The 19820-nt window shown below is 48.3% G+C and overlaps 1 protein-coding gene across 1 annotated transcript; it reads right to left on the bottom strand.

Moving 5' to 3' along the window:
* Window positions 1–5868: 5868 nt before the first annotated feature.
* Window positions 5869–16059, bottom strand: TUBA8 (tubulin alpha 8). The gene is made up of 5 exons (XM_009905454.2): window positions 16033–16059; window positions 12553–12772; window positions 10024–10172; window positions 7922–8602; window positions 5869–6271 (listed from the first exon to the last, which is right to left on the bottom strand). Exons 1-5 carry the CDS (start codon window positions 16057–16059, stop codon window positions 5987–5989), a joined length of 1362 nt encoding a protein of 453 aa, XP_009903756.2. The 3' UTR covers window positions 5869–5986.
* Window positions 16060–19820: the final 3761 nt, after the last annotated feature.

Here is a 19820-nt window from a genome sequence, read left to right on the forward strand (position 1 = left end):
CTGTGTGGGAAAAGAGAACTTAGACTCAATTTCTTCATCGTCAAAGCAGGCTCTGAACCCACACTGCCTCTTCCTCTGGAAATGACTTAAGGAGGCATTCAGGTTTCTGAAAGCCTAGATGGAGTGGGAGCCCACGCTTCCTTGTACCATGAGAGCCACTGGGTTTAGTTGGTGTAATAACACGGCTAGAATGTAAGTAATGCTCATGGCCCGGGGCGATGCCCCAGGAGACAGAAAGGAGAGGAGCAGGCAGAGCAGAGGTAGCTAAGCATCAGCGAGGGATATACCAAGGGTAAGGCAAATTTGCAAGACAGATTTTGGCAGGATTGGGATGAAAGCACAAGCTCAGGGCTAAAAGGTGACTTGAGAAAAAGGCAGAAAAATATTAGGACAGGAAGGTGCGGGGAGATACAGAGACGGGAGGATTTGGGTCTGTGGTTTGATGAAATTCGCCCCCAGGCACCCAGTCACTGTGGGCTGAGAAGCCTGGTGCAGGAGCAGGCAGCGGAACACACCTTCCCAATCCTTGCGTGGAACTGTCTCATTTTGGCTGTCAGTAACACAGGATTCCTAAGATTTGCACTTGACTTTCCTTTGCCTACATTAAATGTGTTCCAAAAATGGTGAGCATAGGAATTGAGGAGCAGACTCTCCTCCTGCCCCAAATTTTTTCTCTCACACTGAAGGAACAGGGTTGCTTCTTAGTTTCCTTTGCAGTTCTGGGGCAGGACTGCATGTACATGACTTGGCCAAGCCAAATGACCACTCCAGCACCAAGCAGAGAACAGGCAGCAGCAATACCCTTCACCCTGTAATCATCTATCACTTGTCCTCCTTCAGCCAGCCCAGCATCCTCCCTTTCTCACTGGCCTGCTCCACAGCCTATATGCCTTCCCAAGTCACTGGCTTTTCAAGAGAAACCCCCAAAAGTCCTTTCACACCACTGTACCACAGTCCCCAGCGCCTCTCTCTGCCTGAATAGGACCACCACCTGCTCTCTGTTAACCCCTTGCCACTCCTTTCCGCTCACTGGTATCGTGGGGTGCGGGCAGCCATGGCGATGGGGATGGAGCTGGAGATCGGCTGTGAGGCCCTGGGGAGGAGGTGGCTGCCCCGAGGTGCTCCTGAAGGGCTGCCGCAGGGACTCAAGCCCTTCACATTCACGCTTCTCTTGAACAAGACTGAAATGAGACTTCCCGCTTCGCTGCCAAATTATACACTTCTTCAGCTTACCTTTTCCCCTCTCCTCCTTTATTTTGTTTCTCCCGGTGCACTGTGGCTCTCGCTCATCCTATCTGACAAGCCAGCACGAAACCGTTTCTTATCAAGGGCCACAGAACCTGAAGCGCTTTGAGCCCTGTGTTCACACCACGTCTCCCCGCACCGGAGCTCACCTGCGGCTCAGTGGAGCACCTCTCTCTGGTGGGCCAGTCCAGCCTGTGTGAGACGGAGAACCGCCGACAGCGAGCGGGGGTTGGAGGGGACGCGGCGGGCCGGGGCGCTGCTGCCGGGCGGATCGGGACTGCCGAGCAGAGCGGGACGGCCGGGCGGAGCGGGACTGCCGAGCGGAGCGGGACGGCCGGGCGGAGCGGGACGGCCGGGCGGAGCGGGACTGCCGGGCGGAGCGGGACTGCCGGGCGGAGCGGGACTGCCGAGCAGAGCGGCACTGCCGAGCAGAGCGGGACTGCCGAGCGGAGCGGGACTGCCGAGCGGAGCGGGACGGCCGGGCGGAGCGGCACTGCCGGGCGGAGCGGGACTGCCGAGCGGAGCGGCACTGCCGGGCGGAGCGGGACGGCCGGGCGGATCGGCACTGCCGGGCGGAGCGGCACTGCCGAGCGGAGCGGGACGGCCGGGCGGATCGGGACTGCCGGGCGGAGCGGCACTGCCGGGCGGAGCGGCACTGCCGGGCGGAGCGGCACTGCCGAGCGGAGCGGCACTGCCGGGCGGAGCGGCACTGCCGAGCGGAGCGGCACCGCCGCTGTTCTCGCCGTCTGAGTCAGAGGGCAGCAGCGCGCACTCCGCCGATTAGTTTTCATTTCCCGCTCCACAGAGTCAGGGACAGAAACTGAAACTGGGCTGCGCTTTGGCCCGCTGCCAGGGGCGGCCGCGGCGCCTGCTCTTACCCGGGCTGCGGCGGCGCGGCGGGGGCACCTGCACTGAAAGGCGGCTCAGGTGCCGTAGCCTTCTTGGCTCAGTGGCTGCCCGCTCGTCTCGGGGCCGCAGGGCCGCCATGAACTGCCCTGATACTGGCCTGGGACATCCACCCACTGGGGCCGAAGGACTGCATCCAGTTCTGGAGCCTCTATTACAGGAAGGATCTGGAGGTGCTGGAAGGTGTCCAGAGAAGGGCCAGGAGAATGAACAGTGGGCTGGAGCTGCTCTGCTATGAGGACAGACTGAGGGAGTTGGGGCTGTTCAGTCTGGAGAAGAGAAGGCTCCCAGGAGACCTTCTGGTGGCCTTCCAGTATCTGAAGGGGGCTACAAGAAAGCTGGGGAGGGACTTTTGAGGGTGTCAGGGAGGGATAGGACTGGGGGGGATGGAAAAAAAAATAGAAATGGGTAGATTCAGATTGGATGTTAGGAAGTTGTTCCCCATGAGGGTGGTGAGAGACTGGCACAGGTTGCCCAGGGAGGTGGTAGAAGCCTCATCCCTGGAGGTTTTGAAGGCCAAGCTGGATGTGGCTGTGAGCAGCCTGCTCTAGTGTGAGGTGTCCCTGGCCATGGCAGGGGCATTGGAACTGGATGATCCTTGAGGTCCCTTCCAACCCTAACAATTCTGTGATTCTAAGGCTCTGTCCCCCATTGCCATCCCCCTGCCCTCCTCCTTCAGCACCTCAGCCTAGTTCAGTCAGGATTCTGCTAGGCAGAAGCAAAAGGGAGCTTTAAAGGGAGGGGTGAGAAACTGAACTCTGCAGGATGTGGTATCTCAGGGGATTGGTTCTGCTTGGACTTCACACATTGCTTTTCAGAAGCAGGACGTTGTGGGGAGGTTGGTGCGGGTCTCTTCTACCAGGTAATTGGTGATAGAACAAGAGGGAACAGCCTCAAGCTGCAGCAGGGCAGGGTTAGACTGGGCAGTAGGAGGAGTCTTTTCCCATCAGGAGTGGTCAGGCCTTGGAATGTGCTGCCCAGGGAGGTGGTGGAGTCCCCAAGCCTGGATATGTTTAAGGATTGTCTGGATGTGCTTGGGGCTATGGTTTAGGGGTGACCCTTACAGAGTAGGGTTCTGGGTTGGGCTTGGTGATCCCAAGAGTCTTTTCCAACCCAAGTGTTTCTGTGATTCATTGATTCTGTCCAGCCAGGCATTTGTTGCATTTAGCCACCAGAGCAAAAGCAAAGCCAAACTCCTGTCCAGGCCTGCAGTAGCCTAGATGTGAATAACAGCTCATTTAAAATGACCACAAAGAAGTAATTCCCTCAGAAGCTTACCCCACATGGCTCTGTTGTTTCCCATCTGATGGTGGGACATACGAGTGGCACAGTAAAGAAATACTCCAGGGCCATCCCAAGCAGTGAGCTTTCAGGCCTCATTGAGGCCTGATAGAAGCACAATGGCCTTGCAGCTGCCACCAGACAGTCCCCAGGGACAAGTTCAAACCCAAAACCTTCATACCTCTCTCTGCCTGTAGAGACTGGTTTAGCAGGATATGGCATGTTAGTGAGGGTAAAGGTTTTGCTCTCATCCACAGGCTGGCTGGAGCTTCTGATGGCTTCCATCTCCCTTTCCTTCCTCTGTAGAAGCTCACTGGTGTCTTTGGGGCCCTCCTCTGCCCCACAGAAAAGCCCTTTTCTGAGCTGCTAGCAAGCTGAACTTACATGTGCTACACAGAAGCCTTCAGCTGTTGTCTTACTAAGTTACTACATTCAGGGAACGTTACAGAAAAACCAGGTGTTGGGAGGAAACCAACAGCTGTACGTAGCCCTGATGTGCAAGCTCCTTCCTGTAGTATGCATTTAGCAGTTACAGAGGGAGTTTAGGAGTTGAATGTGGAAGTCAGCCCTGAGGATGATGAGAGGGGATGTTTATTTGCAACAATACTCAGGAATCAGGATGCCTGCTCTCACAGTAGTCAGTGCACTCTTTGGAATGTCTTGGAGATCTGGTTAATTAAATGTGTGTAATGTGTGCAGAGTATACAAGTTTGATGTGATGCTGTACTGTGAAATCTAACTGCCAAGAGAAATAGAAATCCCAACATGAAGATCACAGAATCATGGAATGGCTGAGGTTGGAAGGAACCTCTGGAGCTCATCTGATTCAGCCCCTCTGCTCAATTAGGGCTACCTAGGGCCAGTTGTCCAGAGACATGTCCAGATGGCTTTTTAATATTTCCAAGGAGGGAAACTCCTCAACCTCCCTCATCAACCTCTGCCACTGCTCAGCCACCCTCACAGTGGAAAAGCATTTCCTGATGATCAGATGGATCCTCCCTAGCTTCATTCTGAGTCTGCCTCTTCTTGTCCTGTCACTGGGCACCACTGAAAAGAGCCTGGCTCTTTCAGGTACTTATATATATTGATAAGATCCTCCATGAAGAAAACTGTGATTACTTTGCAGGATGCAAATCCTCTAAATCTGAGACCTTAGATCACTGCTTTGAGTGAACATTCAAATGCCTGTATTGCAGATTCACTTTGCACATGACACACTAGCCAAAGATTGCCATGGGTGCAACAGTGGTCTGCTGGATAAAGCAGAGGTTGCTTCTTGCAGAGGAAGAACCATTCAGGAGCAGTAAGGAGTATGGAAATGTTTTCAGTAGGGATGATGCAAAAATTTGTTTGTTTGAAAAAAGAGGAGGGAATTTTCTCATTTAAACAAGTTCACAAAGGCACAGAAAAAAATATTCTTAGGCCTGCTGCAACTGTACCCAACCAAAGAGGGTATTTGTTCTTACAACACAGATGTCTGTCCCTAAATGTGGAAAAATTGCATTGCTTTAACATAGAATAGAATATTGAATGATACATAGAATACATAGAATAAACCAGGTTGGAAGAGACCTTCAAGATCATCGCGTCCAACCCATCAACCAATCCAACACCGCCCAAGCAACTAACCCACAGCACCAAGCACCCTGTCAAGTCTTCTCCTAAAAACCTCCAGTGATGGCGACTCCACCACCTCCCCAGGCAGCCCATTCCAATGGGCAATCACTCTTTCTGTATAGAACTTTTTTCTAACATCCAGCCTGAATCTCCCCTGGCGCAGCCTGAGACTGTGTCCTCTTGTTCTGGTACTGCTTGCCTGGGAGAAGAGACCAACATCTGTCTGTCTACAACCTCCCTTCAGGTAGTTGTAGAGAGTAATAAGGTCACCCCTGAGTCTCCTCTTCTCCAGGCTAAGCAACCCCAGCTCCCTCAGCCTCTCCTCGTAGGGCTTATGTTCCAAACCCCTCACCAACTTTGTTGCTCTTCTCTGGACTCGTTCCAGCAAGTCAACCTCCTTCCTAAACTGAGGGGCCCAGAACTGGACACAGTACTCGAGGTGCGGCCTAACCAGTGCAGTGTACAGGGGCAGAATGACCTCCCTGCTCCTGCTGGCCACACTGTTCCTGATGCAGGCCAGGATGCCATTGGCCCTCTTAGCTGCCTGGGCACACTGCAGGCTCATGCTCATTGCTGAAGAAATTCTTTGCTTTATTAGGAATGGTGTTTCAGAGGAGAGTGAAGTGTCCCTTTTAAGTCAGTCAGCTGAAGGTCAATGAAAGGATAGTCAACACGGAGCAGCATACTCATCCTTCCCTGGTCACTACTTTCTCAGCATGCCAACAAGCAGGAAGTGAAGGTATGTCAAATCCTAACTTTGAAAACTCTCCTGATTCGATGTGCCCCACTATAAGCTTGCATGTATTGGATTGCAGCGGGTCTAGCCTGTGTGTTAGAGCTTCAAGAAGCTCACATGACACATGCAAGGGAGAGGAGCGAGACACATGCAATACAGCACTACAGAGACAATTCTGTGCTCACAAAGTGTATTTTCAAACTATTCCCCATCATTTTCTTCAAAAGAATCAGTTCCCACTTCTTCATAGTCTTTCTCCAGGGCAGCTAGGTCCTCTCGGGCCTCTGTGAATTCTCCCTCCTCCATACCTTCACCCACATACCAGTGAACAAAAGCTCTCTTGGCGTACATCAGATCAAACTTATGGTCGAGCCTTGCCCAAGCCTCTGCAATGGCTGTGGTGTTGCTCAGCATGCAGACTGCTCGCTGAACTGGGGCTAGGTCTCCACCAGGAACTACTGTAGGAGGCTGATAGTTGATCCCAACCTGGAAACAGGAATATGAGAGAAGGCTGTAACCAAGCAAGAGCAGACGGCAGTCAAAGAGGGGAATAAAATGTGAGTAAAGTTACAGATGCTGTGGTAAGGGCCTGGAGAGAACTGAAGGAGCTGGGACTGTTTAGTTTGCAAGAGTGGAGGCTGAGGGGATACCAAATCACTCTCTGCAACTACCTGAGAGGAGTTGTGGAGAGGTTGGTGCTGGTCTCCTCTCACAGGTAATTAATGGTAGAACAAGAGGGAATGGCCTCAAGCTGCGGCAGGGCAGGGTTAGACTGGACATTAGGAAGATTTTTTTCCCAGCAAGAGTGGTCAGGCATTGGAATGTGCTGCCCAGGGCGGTGGTGGAGTCACCAACCCCAGATGTGTTTAAAGGTGGGTTGGAAGTGGTGCTTGGGGATATGGTTCAGGGGTGAGTAGGGTTCTGGGTTGGGCTTGATGATCCTGAGGGTCTTTTCCAATCTGAATGTTTCTGTGATTCTGTGATTCTATAAAGTGATGCCACTGTCAACACTACCAGACAGCAATGCCATAAAACCCAGTAACAAGCAGTATGACACAGGATGATTTTCATGTCTGTATTATTGTTCTGTTTAATTTACACTGGCAACTTTGTAGTTTTCTTAACAGCTGCTCAACACTGAACATACACTTTCACCAAGATACTCTATAGAAACTAATACAGAAAGCTGGTTCCCAGTTAGAAGTTTTTACTCTTAAGCCAGGTGTTTGTATGACAAATATTCTTCCACTATGAATGTGTGTATGATAGTTGAAATTGCATTTCCCAACCCAGCTATGTACCATCAGTAAGAGGATGAGCAGAGGGCTGGAGCACCTCTGCTATGAGGACAGGCTGAGAGAGTTGGGGTTGTTTGGAGAAGAGAAGGCTGCAAAGGAGACCTTCTTGTGGCCTTCCAGTATCTGAAGGGGGCTACAAGAAAGCTGGGGGGGGGGCTTTTTAGGGTGTCAGGTAGTGACTGAACTAAGGGGAATAGATCCAAGCTAGAAGAGGGGAGATTTAAATTAGATGTTAGAAATAAATTCTTCCCCATGAGGGTGGTGAGAGCCTGGCACAGGTTGCCCAGGGAGGTGGTGGAAGCCTCATCCTTGGAGATTTTTAAGGCCAGGCTGGATGTGGTTCTGAGCAACCTGATGTAGTGTGAGGTGTCCCTCCCTATGGCAGGGGGACTGGAACTGGATGATCCTTGAAGTCCCTTCTAACCCTGTCAGTTCTGTGATTCTGTAATATTTCTGTGTGAGGGACCTAACTGGCAGATTCCCTAATAACAGCATTTCCTTTATTCATTGTATCAGGTTTGATATTTCTTTATTTTTATTCCCTAGATGTTGCTTTAGAGGGAACACTCACTGGATTTTCCAAAATTCAGGTCAGAAATGAATATTTCTTTACATTTTAACTCATACACAGTTCAGATTCCCACATCCATAAGTATCTAAGAGCCTGTGTCCATGGGATGTCCAAAGAGGAAAGGGCACCTTTTATGCAAATGTCTCTTGTATGTCCTCTCTTCTCACAGGTGGGAAACACAAGAGCTAAAACTTTAAATACAAGTTTTCCACTAGCCTGAAATTGCCCTTTAAACATGAAAGTGAAGTTCATGGCAGCTGTACTCACCTTGAAGCCTGTGGGACACCAGTCAACAAACTGGATAGTTCTCTTGGTCTTGATGGCAGCAATTGCTACGTTGACATCTTTGGGAACCACATCACCACGGTAAAGCATGCAGCAGGCCATGTACTTCCCATGTCTGGGGTCACACTTGACCATCTGGTTGTTGGGCTCAAAGCAGGAGCTGGTGATCTCAGCCACTGAGAGCTGCTCGTGGTAGGCTCTCTCAGAGGAGATGATGGGGGCATAGGTCACCAAGGGGAAGTGGATGCGTGGGTAGGGCACCAGGTTGGTCTGGAACTCCGTCAGATCCACATTGAGGGCCCCGTCGAAGCGCAGCGAGGCGGTGATGGAGGACACGATCTGGCTGATGAGGCGGTTCAGGTTGGTGTAGGTGGGGCGCTCGATGTCCAGGTTGCGGCGGCAGATGTCGTAGATGGCCTCGTTGTCCACCATGAAGGCACAGTCCGAATGCTCCAGGGTGGTGTGTGTGGTCAGGATGGAATTGTAGGGCTCCACCACAGCAGTGGAGACCTGAGGGGCCGGGTAGATGGCAAATTCCAGTTTGGACTTCTTTCCATAATCTACAGAGAGGCGTTCCATCAGTAAGGAGGTAAAGCCAGAGCCAGTTCCCCCACCAAAGCTGTGGAAGATCAGGAATCCTTGCAGACCAGAGCAGGCATCAGTCTAGGAAAGTGAAAGTGAAAGAACAGGGGCTGAAGCAAAGAATGAAGACATCTACTACATTGTTTTGTTCTGAGCTGAAGGAGAGTGCAGTCTTCAGCAATATACAGCATAGATTTCCCATCAGGTTCTCTTGAGAAAGGCCTGGTGATAATCCTGTCCTTTCCTTTCCTCACTGGTTCAACTTATGACAGAAAAATTGAGCTCATATGTGGAACTTCTCTCTCTAAACTTCATACCTCTTTTAGTTTGTCTAGTTGAAACCAGCAATGTAGAACTGCCTAATCCACCCTGCTGTGCTAATCATGAAGAACTGCATATTCACAATCATGTGTGAAGACTATCTGAAGGCACACAGCTGGGAAATGAAACACTGAGCTTCTATCTCTTGGACTTGTAATGATGCCTCTGTACGTACTTGTGTGAGTAGCTCAGGCCAAGTTGGGGACCGGTGTGGATCTCTTGGAAGGTAGGACGGCTCTGCAGAGGGACCTTGACAGGCTGGACAGATGGGTCTCCACCCATCCAACATTAGCAAGTCCAAGTGCCAGGTGCTGCACTTTGGCCACAACAACCCCATGCAGTGCTACAGGCTGGGGTTGAAGTGGTGGGAGAGCAGCCAGACAGAAAGGGACCTGGGGGTGCTGGTTGACAGCAGCTGAACACAAGCCAGCAGTGTGCTCAGGTGGACAAGAAGGCCAATGGCATCCTGGCCTGCATCAGGAACAGTGTGGCCAGCAGGAGCAGGGAGGTCATTCTGCCCTGTGCTCAGCACTGGTTAGGCCACACCTTGAGTCCTGTGTCCAGTTCTGGGCCCCTCAGTTTAGGAAGGAGGTTGACTTGCTGGAGCGTGTCCAGAGGCTGGTGGAGCTGGGGTTGCTTAGCCTGGAGAAGAGGAGGCTCAGGGGAGACCTTCTTGCTGTCTACAACTCCCTGAAGGGAGATTGTAGCCAGGGGGGGTGGTCTCTTCTCCCAGGCAACCAGCACCAGAACAAGAGGACACAGTCTCAAGCTGTGCCAGGGGCAGCTTAGGCTGGAGGTGAGGAGAAAGTTCTTCCCAGAAAGAGTTGTTGGCCATTGGAATGTGCTGCCCAGGGAGGTGGAGGAGTCACTATCCCTAAAGGTGTTTAAAAAAGGATTGGATGAGGCACTTGGAGCCATGGTTTAGTTGTCAGGAGGTGTTAGGTATTAGGTTGGACTTGATGATCTCTGAGGTCTTTTCCAACCTTACTGAATCTGTGATTCTGTGATACATCTTGCAATCTCTTTTCTGAAGCATGGTATCATGGACTAAATGATCTTTAGAGGTCCTTTCCAACCCCTAACATGTTGTGATTGTGTGATTTGTGGCTAGCAAGCTGCCAGTTCTGCACTTCTGCTGTCCGCAGAATCCAAACTGCTCTGTCAAAGCCAGTGGGACCTACCAGCTTGCGGACGCGATCCAGCACCAGGTCGATGCTTTCTTTGCCTATGGTGTAGTGGCCTCGGGCATAGTTATTAGCTGCATCTTCCTTTCCAGTGATCAGCTGCTCTGGATGAAAAAGTTCCCGGAAGGCTCCGGCCCGCACTTCGTCTGAACAACAAAGAGAAATTGTAAGAGGCTGCATGGCTGTGCCCCAGTGCTCAGCAGCTCTGGTGACCGCTGGCAGTGATGCGAAAGTTCAGGTGTGGGAGGGCGCGACCCCGAAAGCCGATGCTGATGGAGAAGTGTTATGGTTTGAAGCTGGAAATACAGACCAGCTCCTAATTGCAGGATACAAGGAGGGATTTTCCACAGACTTAGAGGAAAAGGTAAATAAAATAATGGATTGGATACGGAAGAATAACAACAGATAGGTATATAGCATTATTGTATCATTGATATATCATACTGGCCTGGAGGAGAGGAGGCTCGGGGGAGACCTTATGGCTGTCTACAACTACCTGAAGGGAGGTTGTAGCCAGGTGGGGGTTGGTCTCTTCTCCCAGGCACCCAGCACCAGAACAAGAGGACACAGTCTCAAGCTGCACCAGGGGAGGTTTAGGCTGGATGTTAGGAAGAAGTTCTTCACAGAAAGAGAGATTGGCCATTGGAATGAGCTGCCCAGGGAGGTGGTGGAGTCACCATCCCTGGAGGTGTTTAGGAAGAGACTGGATGAGGCACTTGGTGCTATGGTTTAGTTGGTTAGATGGTGTTGGGTGATAGGTTGGACTCGATGATCTCGAAGGTCTTTTCCAACCTGGTTAATTCTATTCTATTCTATTCTATTCTATTCTATTCTATTCTATTCTATTCTATTCTATTCTATTCTATTCTATTCTATTCTATTCTATTCTATTCTATTCCATTCCATTCCATTCCATTCCATTCCATTCCATTCCATTCTGTTCTAATCATCCCATTCATTTGTTGGATAGCTTATACTTGGTTGCACAGATTGCTCTTTCTCTCTTTCTTTTCTATCACTTCTGCTTGCAAATTGTCTCTGTCTCTGTGGCCTTGCCAGGATAATCTCTGTTTTGACTACCGTGTGTGAGGTACTGGGGAGAAGGGAGGCAGGGAGAAGGCTGCTAGCATTGAGTTATGAATATATGTAAATGGCTTAGCTGTCATGAGGTGTGAGGCATTAGGTAATAGGTTGGACTTGATGAGGTCTCTTCCAACCTGCTTGATTCTGTGATTCTGTATGTCTTATCACCTTATATAGTTTCATATTTAGTTGACCTTTTGTAACTATAACTTCATTTTACTTCCATACTTTCTGAGCTAGTCTGGTGAATTATTCTGGAGGTAACTCTCAATCTTGGGGGTGAATCTCCAATTGGTGGGGGGATGGGGGAGAGGTCAAATTCTAACACCAGAATAAGAAGGGGGTTCCTTTTTTTGTTGTTGCATTCTGCTGATCTGTGGTGTGACTTGCATCCAGCCACAGAGCTTGTTACCTGCTCATGACCTTGTCGCTTGCAGCCACAAGAGGACAAGTCAGTGTAAAAAAAAAAGTGTGAAGAAAATGAAGTTTCCTTGGTGCCCCAATTTATAGAGATCCTTACATTGCTGGAAGGAAAGTCTCAGGCTCCCATTTTGAATCCTAATGCCAGAAAAGCAGAATTTGAACGGAAAAAAAAGTCACAATAAACAAACCCAAAAGGTTTGTGCAAGAAGGACTCACAGAAACCATATCTACTATCTATGAAACTGCTGTGGGTCCTGCTCTTGTGTTTAGAACACCTATGACAGAATCTGCCAGTCTGTGCCACAAGAAAATTGATTTCATGCTATGGAGTGGTAGACCAAGATACAAGGGGTGTGTCCAGCAGATTGAGGGAGGTTCTTCCCCTCTATTCTGCCCTAGTGAGACCCCACCTAGAATATTGCATTCAGTTCTGGGCTCCCCAGTTCAAGAGGGACAGGGATCTGCTTGAGAAAGTCCAGTGGAGGTCTACAAGAACGCTGAAGGGACTGCAGCACTGCCTGGTGAGGAAAGGCTGAGAGCCTTGGGGCTGTTTAGTCTGGAGAAGAGAAGACTGAGAGGGGATCTGATCAATGTCTGTCAATATCTGAGGGCTGGGGGTCAGGAAGGAAGGGACAGGGACAGGCTCTGCTCACTTGTGCCCTGGGATATAACAAGGGAAAATGGATGGAAACTACAGCACAGCAAGTTCCACCTCAATGTGAGGAAGAACTTCTTTACTGTAAGGGTCCCAGAGCTCCGGAGCAGGCTGCCCAGAGAGGCTGTGGAGTCTCCTTCTCTGGAGCCTTTCCAGTCCTGTCTGGATGTGTTCCTGTGTGACCTGTGATGGATTCTCTGGTCCTGCTCTGGCAGGGGGGTTGGACTCAAAGATCTCCAGAGGTCCCTTCCAACCCCTAACATCCTGTGAGCCTGTGCTTTCAACCACTGGAGACTGGTGGCACACTGTCTGATATTAGGAATAGGAAACTGTTCTCCATTTTCCAGGTTTATTTCTATACTGACCTACTACAGTTGGTTCCAAGTCCACCATTACAGCCCGTGGCACATGCTTCCCAGTGACTGTTTCGTTGAAAAACGTGGTAAAGGAGTCATCACAGTTGAGTTTCTCCTGATCCTTGAAGGTGCCATCTGGCTGAATGCCATGCTCCAGGCAGAAGAGTTCCCAGCACGCATTTCCAATCTGAACCCCAGCCTGGCCAACATGAATAGAGATGCACTCACGCTAAGGGGAGAGAGCAAAAACAGTCAGAAAAAACAGTGCACACAGTGCACATGAGTCCTCCTTTTGCCCTGTGCCTTGCTTTTCAAAGCAAAAAAGAGGTGGTGAATTTGCACTGCCAGCATTTCATCTGTTTCTTCACCCCCATGATTACCAAGGAGACAGTGCCTCTGCATGCCAGGCACTGGGACAGTTCTTTAAAAAGTGAGAGCTGTGTGCTGTAATAAATGGATACATGAAAAGAGGCAGGGAAATAAATACTGCTGTTACACAAACCCCATCTTTTCTCCTGTAGATTGGCCCTGAGGAGGAGCACATCCCAGTTTAGTTTATTTTTACTCCTGGCTGGAACCTGACACAGCTACGTGCTATCTTTCAACCTTATATAACCCAAGGCAGGCGATGTTGTTTGATCCTTTTACCCTCCAGAAGCTAGATTGGAAGCTTGGAAGATCTGCTCTTAGTAACATTCCTCTCAGGAAATTATTTCACATTCTCTCAGTTGAAAAAAAAAATATGTTCCTTCAAGCTTTTCAGCAGCTGTGAAGTGTACATTGCTGGTGCATGGCTTATGCAGGCAGTGCCATTGCAATCTAGCATTTTTACTTGCATAATTTTGAGCGTAGTTCCTGTGGTAGACAAGATCTTGAATGAAAAGAAAAATGCCTATGTAACACTAGGCTAAAATAGGCAGGGCTCACAAGTTCCCAAATCCTTTACACTTAAGAGTACAGGAATATGAAGTGCTGGATTTCCCAAGCTCAGAAATAGAATTCCAGAGCAGTTATTGCTGAGGCAGTCCCAGTGCTTTCAACACTAGGTGAAATGAAAGGCAGTTTTTCAAGGAGGCTTTTCAGACCAATTGAGTTTATCAGCTTCAGTTCATGCTTTGGAGCAATTGTAGTTAAAACCTTCTGATCTCAATGGCCTGTCCATGCTTAGAGAGTAAGAAAGGATCAGGTCATAGTACTGAATACTTGCCTGTGCTGACTGATAATTAGCATACTTGCTGGCATAGTTTTTGCTTATGCCAGTTCATAGTTTTCCAGACAATGTCTGGGCACCACCCAGACTACAGCTCATTGTCAAGAATGGTTTCCAGGGAGCAGCTAACTGACTGCTGCCTAGCTTTGGGGAGGAAAAGAGAACTCAGATGGCTAAATATGAAGCAGGCCATGCTACCTGGATTTAAGGCCAGAGAATAATCCTCCCTCTTTTTTGTTTTGTAGTACCACATTTAGAGATACCCAGTGACTTAGTATCAGGTTTGGCCAATTAACATTAAAACAACCAACAACCCCAAACCCAACCAGCCAAACAGAACCCAACCACAGCTCTGTAACTGCTTACCCTGAAAAATCATCCTGTGACCTGAGAGTGAAATGCATCTTCCCCAAAAACTAACTCCAGGCAGAATGTGTGAGCAGCAGCATCCCTGGAGCAGTGTTTGCTCCATAAATTGGCATACAGGGAATTTCAGAAGGCACTGCTGCTCCAGTTAGTCATCCTCAGAGGTTCAAGTGAATGTGGAAAGCCAATTCAAATGTTTCATTCAATGAAGAATATTCTTGCTATTCAGTACTCATTTTTCAGTTCCTGACCCTGCTAGTGCATATGTAGCAGTGTGTGTAACGTGCTCTCAGGTGTACTTGCACAACCCTGTTTTTCTCAGCTGAGCTGTGCAAAAGTGTCTGGGTTATTTGAGTGATGATGAGGCTTTATTGGTCAGTCAGGATGTTGCAGGGGAATTACAGTCTTGAGGATTACACAGGAAACACTGTAGACGTATTTGAGCTTAGAGAGTGCAGTTAGTGCTGATTTTGCACAGGACAGACTCCTGCTTTTCTTTTAAATCCCAAAGTGAATCTGTGAGGCTAGCATTAAACTAAACAAATAGATAAATAGACACATTAATTAATTCATTAACCCTGCTTTTAAATACAGCCATGAGGCCAGGTGACTTTTAAAAATAACATCTTTTAGAGCAAAACTGCCATGACAAGTCAAGCAATAGCTGGAACCTAAAGAGCTGCTTTGCTCTGGTCCTCAGACCAGTAGAGGAGTTGCTGTTTGTTTCACAGGTGGAACAAGTGAACATTGCCTTAGGAAATTACTATTGTAAAGCTGTAAATACTCTTACAGATGAAGAGCTGTGCAACCAGTTCCTTTCCTTTTGGACTGAGTTTTCAGCTGCACTCGTTTGAAGCAGTATCTCAACCCTGGCTTTTGAGCTAGGCCTCTTGCCATGCTCCAGCCTTCAACTCCCATCTTCTCCTACCCCAGCAGTAACTTGGAAGTAGTCTGACAAGGAGTGAAGACAGTAAGAGGTTCCTAATTTTGCATAGTAAACAGCTTTAAAACTGATTTTAGACTTCTAGCAGGGAAGAGAGCGGGCCTTCTTCAGAGTCTCAGGCAGAGTAAACCGATCTCTGCGTGGTATTTACATTCGGAGCCTACTCCAAACTCATGTTTCACATCCCACCACTAATAGACCAGAACCTGACTTTTTAAATTACCAAGAGACAGTAGAAAGGGCCAGGTTCTTTGTGAAACTAAACCTGGGACAGCTTTTATCCTGGTTAAAAATAAAAACAACTAAATATTACTACCTAAGTATTTACTGTACAAAGACAGACGGTAGGCTTCCAGCTATTCCTGAAACATACTCACTACCTAGGTATGCCTTAAAGCCTGGGCAGCCTGACTCAGGGCCAGACATAAGTTGGGGTACAAGGTGAAATGGACTTTTTCACATTCTAAAAGCTATGGAGAGTTTTCTACTTATTTCTAATGAGCCCTCAAATCTTTAAAAATGAAGGGCCTTTTGTTTTCCCTTAGGTAAATGCATGCACATGTAAAACCATTCCTGCCCTCCAGAAACACACACAGGCATACACTGCACAGCTGGGAACAGTGCAGCCATAGGGGGGTCTGAATTCCTTTGAAACAGACATGAAAAGAAGTAACCTTTTTGTTTTTAATTATTTCTTTAGAAAAAAAAGTTATCTCATATGAAAATGAACTGGTGTTGAGATAATGGGTTCACAACAGGAAGTACCAAAACCCCAAGGCTCCAGATCTGATTTATCTTGTCATTCCACCAGCTAGAGACTCTCTGAAGAACACTTTGGTTCCCTGTGCCTTACAGTTCCAGTGGTGTTTGCTGACATTCTTTTTCCACCCTCTTAGGTGGTAATTGGAGCATGAGATCAGGGGTTTGTGGCACAAACCACTGATAACAACAGCAGATCCCCCAGCCTTGCCTCACCCACGGCCATTTGGGTACCCATACGACCAATGCTCCCCCATCCCTCTTACCATGGTGTCTCCAGTGGTGTTTCCTTCCCTTTCAGGTCAGTGGTGGAGGGTCGTTGCAGCAGCCCAGCTCTGGGCTGTAGGGCGGGAGGCAGCCTGGGCCCAGCACCCAGCACCTGCTGCTGCGCTTCAGTGTCACAGTGTGGTGGGGAATAGGTCACAGACTCTGCAGTTCTGCCTGCTGCATCACTGGCTCCTGCTCTCCCCACCACCCTGAGCATGCAAATTCATCCAGACAGGTAGGACTCGAGTACACCCCAGATTTCAAACTGACTTCCACCTGGTTCCATATGTGTCAGGGCCCTGATCCTCTCCTTACCATCCCTGGACAGCAGGGGGTGGGGGATGGCCATTCTAAGGTTCAAGTATTTCCCTTGAGGTAAATAACAGAGTAATTGGCCACTGGAATGTGCTGCCCAGGGAGGTGGTGCAGTCCCCATCCCTGGAGGTGTTCAAACAAGGATGTGGCACGTGGAGCCATGGTTTAGTTGGCAGGAGGTGTTAGGTTGGACTTGATGATCTCTGAGGTCTTTTCCAACCTGTTTGATTCTGTGTGTGAAAGGCAAAATGATTCCACACAGCTGATCAGTTGGGTTTAGTAGATTGAAGCAGAGCAGAGGGAAAACAGGAGGGGAAAGCAGTGAAGAAGATACATGTAACAGAGAAGGGATATCACTGCTCCCCTGGTCTGAAAATGCTGGCGTTGTGGCAGGAGCAATCCTGAGTTCCTCGGCAGCGGCGGTGGGGAGCGGGGCTGGCCACGAGAAACAGGGCTGTGCCAGAGCAGGACCATAGAATCCAACACAGGTCACACAGGAACACATCCTGACAGGGCTGGAAAGGCTCCAGAGGAGACTCCACAACCTCTCTGGGCAGCCTGCTCCAGTGCTCTGGGACCCTTAGTGTAAAGAAGTTCTTCCTCATCTTGAGGTGGAACTTCTCGTGCTGTAGTTCACATGCACTTGTCCTATCCCAGGGCACAAATGAGCAGAGGCTGTCCCTTCCTGACCCCCAGCCCTCAAATATTTATAGATCCCCTCTCAGTCTCCTCCAGACTAAACAGCCGCAGGGCTCTCAGCCTTTCCTCACCAGGGAGTGCTGCATCCCTTCAGCATCCTTGTAGCCCTCCCTTGGACCTTCTGAAGCAGATCCCTGTCCCTCTTGAGCTGGATGCACTATTCCAGATGAAAATATTCCAGGAGAACACAGCTAAATACCAGGCACTTTATTCTCGGTTGTACTGGCCTTGGCCATGCCCCATGTTCATTGAGACACTTAGATACCTTTTTTAAAGAAAAAAATAAGCTGGATTTCCCACAGAAAGCAATTACCACTCTCTAAACTCCTAGAAAATGCAGACTCATACCCTACCAACATCATCAATTGATTAGATCTCATCAGAGTCCACTGCACAAGTCTCTACTTACTTCAAATGTGCCTATACAACGAGGATGCAGTGAAACACTCCAGGAAATGGTCTGAAAACTGGAAGTTTTCATACACTGAACCACAGCACAAATAAGCAACTCTACAAAGAGGTAAATCAGTAGTCACTTTATTGTGAAAATTAAATATTGCAGTTTTAGTATTAATAAAACCCCTGATAGCTTTTTTTTCCCTGCCTTCTTGCCCTCTCAGGATGAAAGCCATACAACAAAAATGCAAAGTCAGTAGTGATCAAAAAAGCTGAAGGTTATCAACCTGCATTTAAAAATCAAGCTGAATGTTAACAGTCCTGCTAAGTGACAGGCTATGGCTTTTAACAATTCTAAGTATCATGTATGGCTTGCCCAGACCACTGCTCCCACCTCCCAAAATGCAGTTCTGCCATCTAACTAAAAACATCAATAGAAAACTAGAGGGAAAAAAAAACCCTAGATATCTAAACAGTCAATTGGGTGAGAATTTGGCCCAACTTCAGAGCAAAGTTTGCCATTTCATTAACTAGCTTACCAAATACTTACGGTGAGACCTTGCAAAGTAGGGGGCTAGACACAACAGTAACTGCTTGAAAGAGCTCAACTCCAGACAAAGCATCTGCTACCTGGCTTCCCATCACAGTTGGTGGCAGAGATGCAACTACACTTCCAGTGGGATTACAAGAACCATGCAGCAGTATCAGGAGCAGATCTTCCCTATGTGTGCTGATAAACAACTTTTGGATATGGTGAAGTAGCACATAGTGCTTATCCTGGTGTAAAGTCCTTGCAGAAACAACAACTCTGGGGAAAAATAGGGGATTCTTTTAGTTTTCACTCTTGAGACAACTAGGCAAGGCCATTACTGCATTGAATGACCTGCCCCAGCTTCTTATATTAACATTGAAGTATTTCTCTGCTGGGATAACCTAAGAAGAAACAGACAGAGAGCCAGTTTTAGCAGTGAAGATGCAGACTATTTTTAAAGTTCCCCAGTAGTTAGTAAAGCAACAGATCACACACAGATGAAAGCATCAACACACTGCTATCCATGTGAAGAGTGAACCACCACTTCAGTGCACTGCTGGAGACCAAGAACACCCTGAAGAGGACTGCTGTTGTAAGACATCACACTGGGTGGCTACTTCTCACAGGTTTGGTGTGTTGGAGAGAACCAGAAAGGCTGCTTTGTTCAACTTCTGTAGTTTGGGTGATGTTGAGGCAGCTTGACTCTTTCTGGCACACATGCTAGGATGGAAGGCTGCTTGTTTGCCACACAAACTCCTTGCCTTGAACTTGTCCTCTCCATTAAACATGTTGGCTGCAGTGAAAGCAACTGGAGCAAAAGGAGAGGCCAGCACTCTCCTTTGGAATCTGCCCTTTGTCAACTGATGATATGTGGATGGATGAAGAAGAAATTGATGTTCTAACCTAAACCTCCAATTCCACCCCCAGGAGCCAGAAATGGGGTCAGTCTGGTGACAGATCTTCTGTAAAGACAATTTTCTTGCCACTGATCTGGGATCTCAGAGAAGTGCCTCTTTCTACCTATTAATAAACTTTTGTTCTGAATGATAGACCACTGCTAAATGGCTCCCATGTAACCCACAATTTTAGATACTGGGGGCAGTCAGAGCAATTCTAGACATGGAGACTTTTTGCCATCTATATAAACAAAGCAAGAGACAGAAAAACAATGAAGCAATTCAGCTGTTTAACCAATAATAGAGTTAAAAAAAATAAGTCTATTTCCTTACCACCATCACCATGTGCTCCTAAGAATTACTATGCCCTAGACAAGCACAGAGTGCTGCAATTTGCATTTACAAAGAGTAGCACAGTAGTCTTTGTGGCCCACAACCTTGCCCTTCTGGCTTAAATATGATTAAAATCAAAAGTGCTTGCAGAAGGAAGCATCAGTCACAAGGGAAACCATGCAACAGGCTTCACCTTCCCCAGTGTTTTTTCTTCCACATGCTTGTCCTAGATACCATGCTGCAGAACTGGGCTTTTCAGATGTCTTCAGAATATTCCTCTGTTTGTTCTCCATTACCTTTTACAGTCGTGCCTCCAGGAATGCCATTTCACTTGCTCACAAATCTGCCCAGCGTCTGCAAGGATGGAGCCTTCTTCCATAGGTCACAAACGGCTACACAACCCTCACTCCAGAGTTACAGCTGAAGCAAAGTGTTTGAAAAGGAGGATTCTTTCTTGGTTAGATGATAGAAGGACTACCTGTACCCTGATGTTGGACAGAACAGTGCTGCAAAGCCAAGGAAAACATCAGGAATGCTTGTCATGGTGCCAAAATGTATACA

This window comes from Dryobates pubescens, chromosome 15, assembly GCF_014839835.1.
Source record: "Dryobates pubescens isolate bDryPub1 chromosome 15, bDryPub1.pri, whole genome shotgun sequence".
NCBI classification, from domain to species: domain Eukaryota; kingdom Metazoa; phylum Chordata; class Aves; order Piciformes; family Picidae; genus Dryobates; species Dryobates pubescens.

Excerpts from the sequence above, each read along its gene's own strand:
- TUBA8 (XM_009905454.2), bottom strand. The coding sequence starts at position 16,059 with ATGGGTACCCAAATGGCCGTGGGTGAG. Across the intron at positions 10,173-12,552 it reads CTTGGAACCAACTGTAGTAG|ACGAAGTGCGGGCCGGAGCC; the intron begins GTCAGTATAGAA and ends TTTGTTGTTCAG. Across the intron at positions 6,272-7,921 it reads GGTGTCCCACAGGCTTCAAG|GTTGGGATCAACTATCAGCC; the intron begins GTGAGTACAGCT and ends TCCTGTTTCCAG.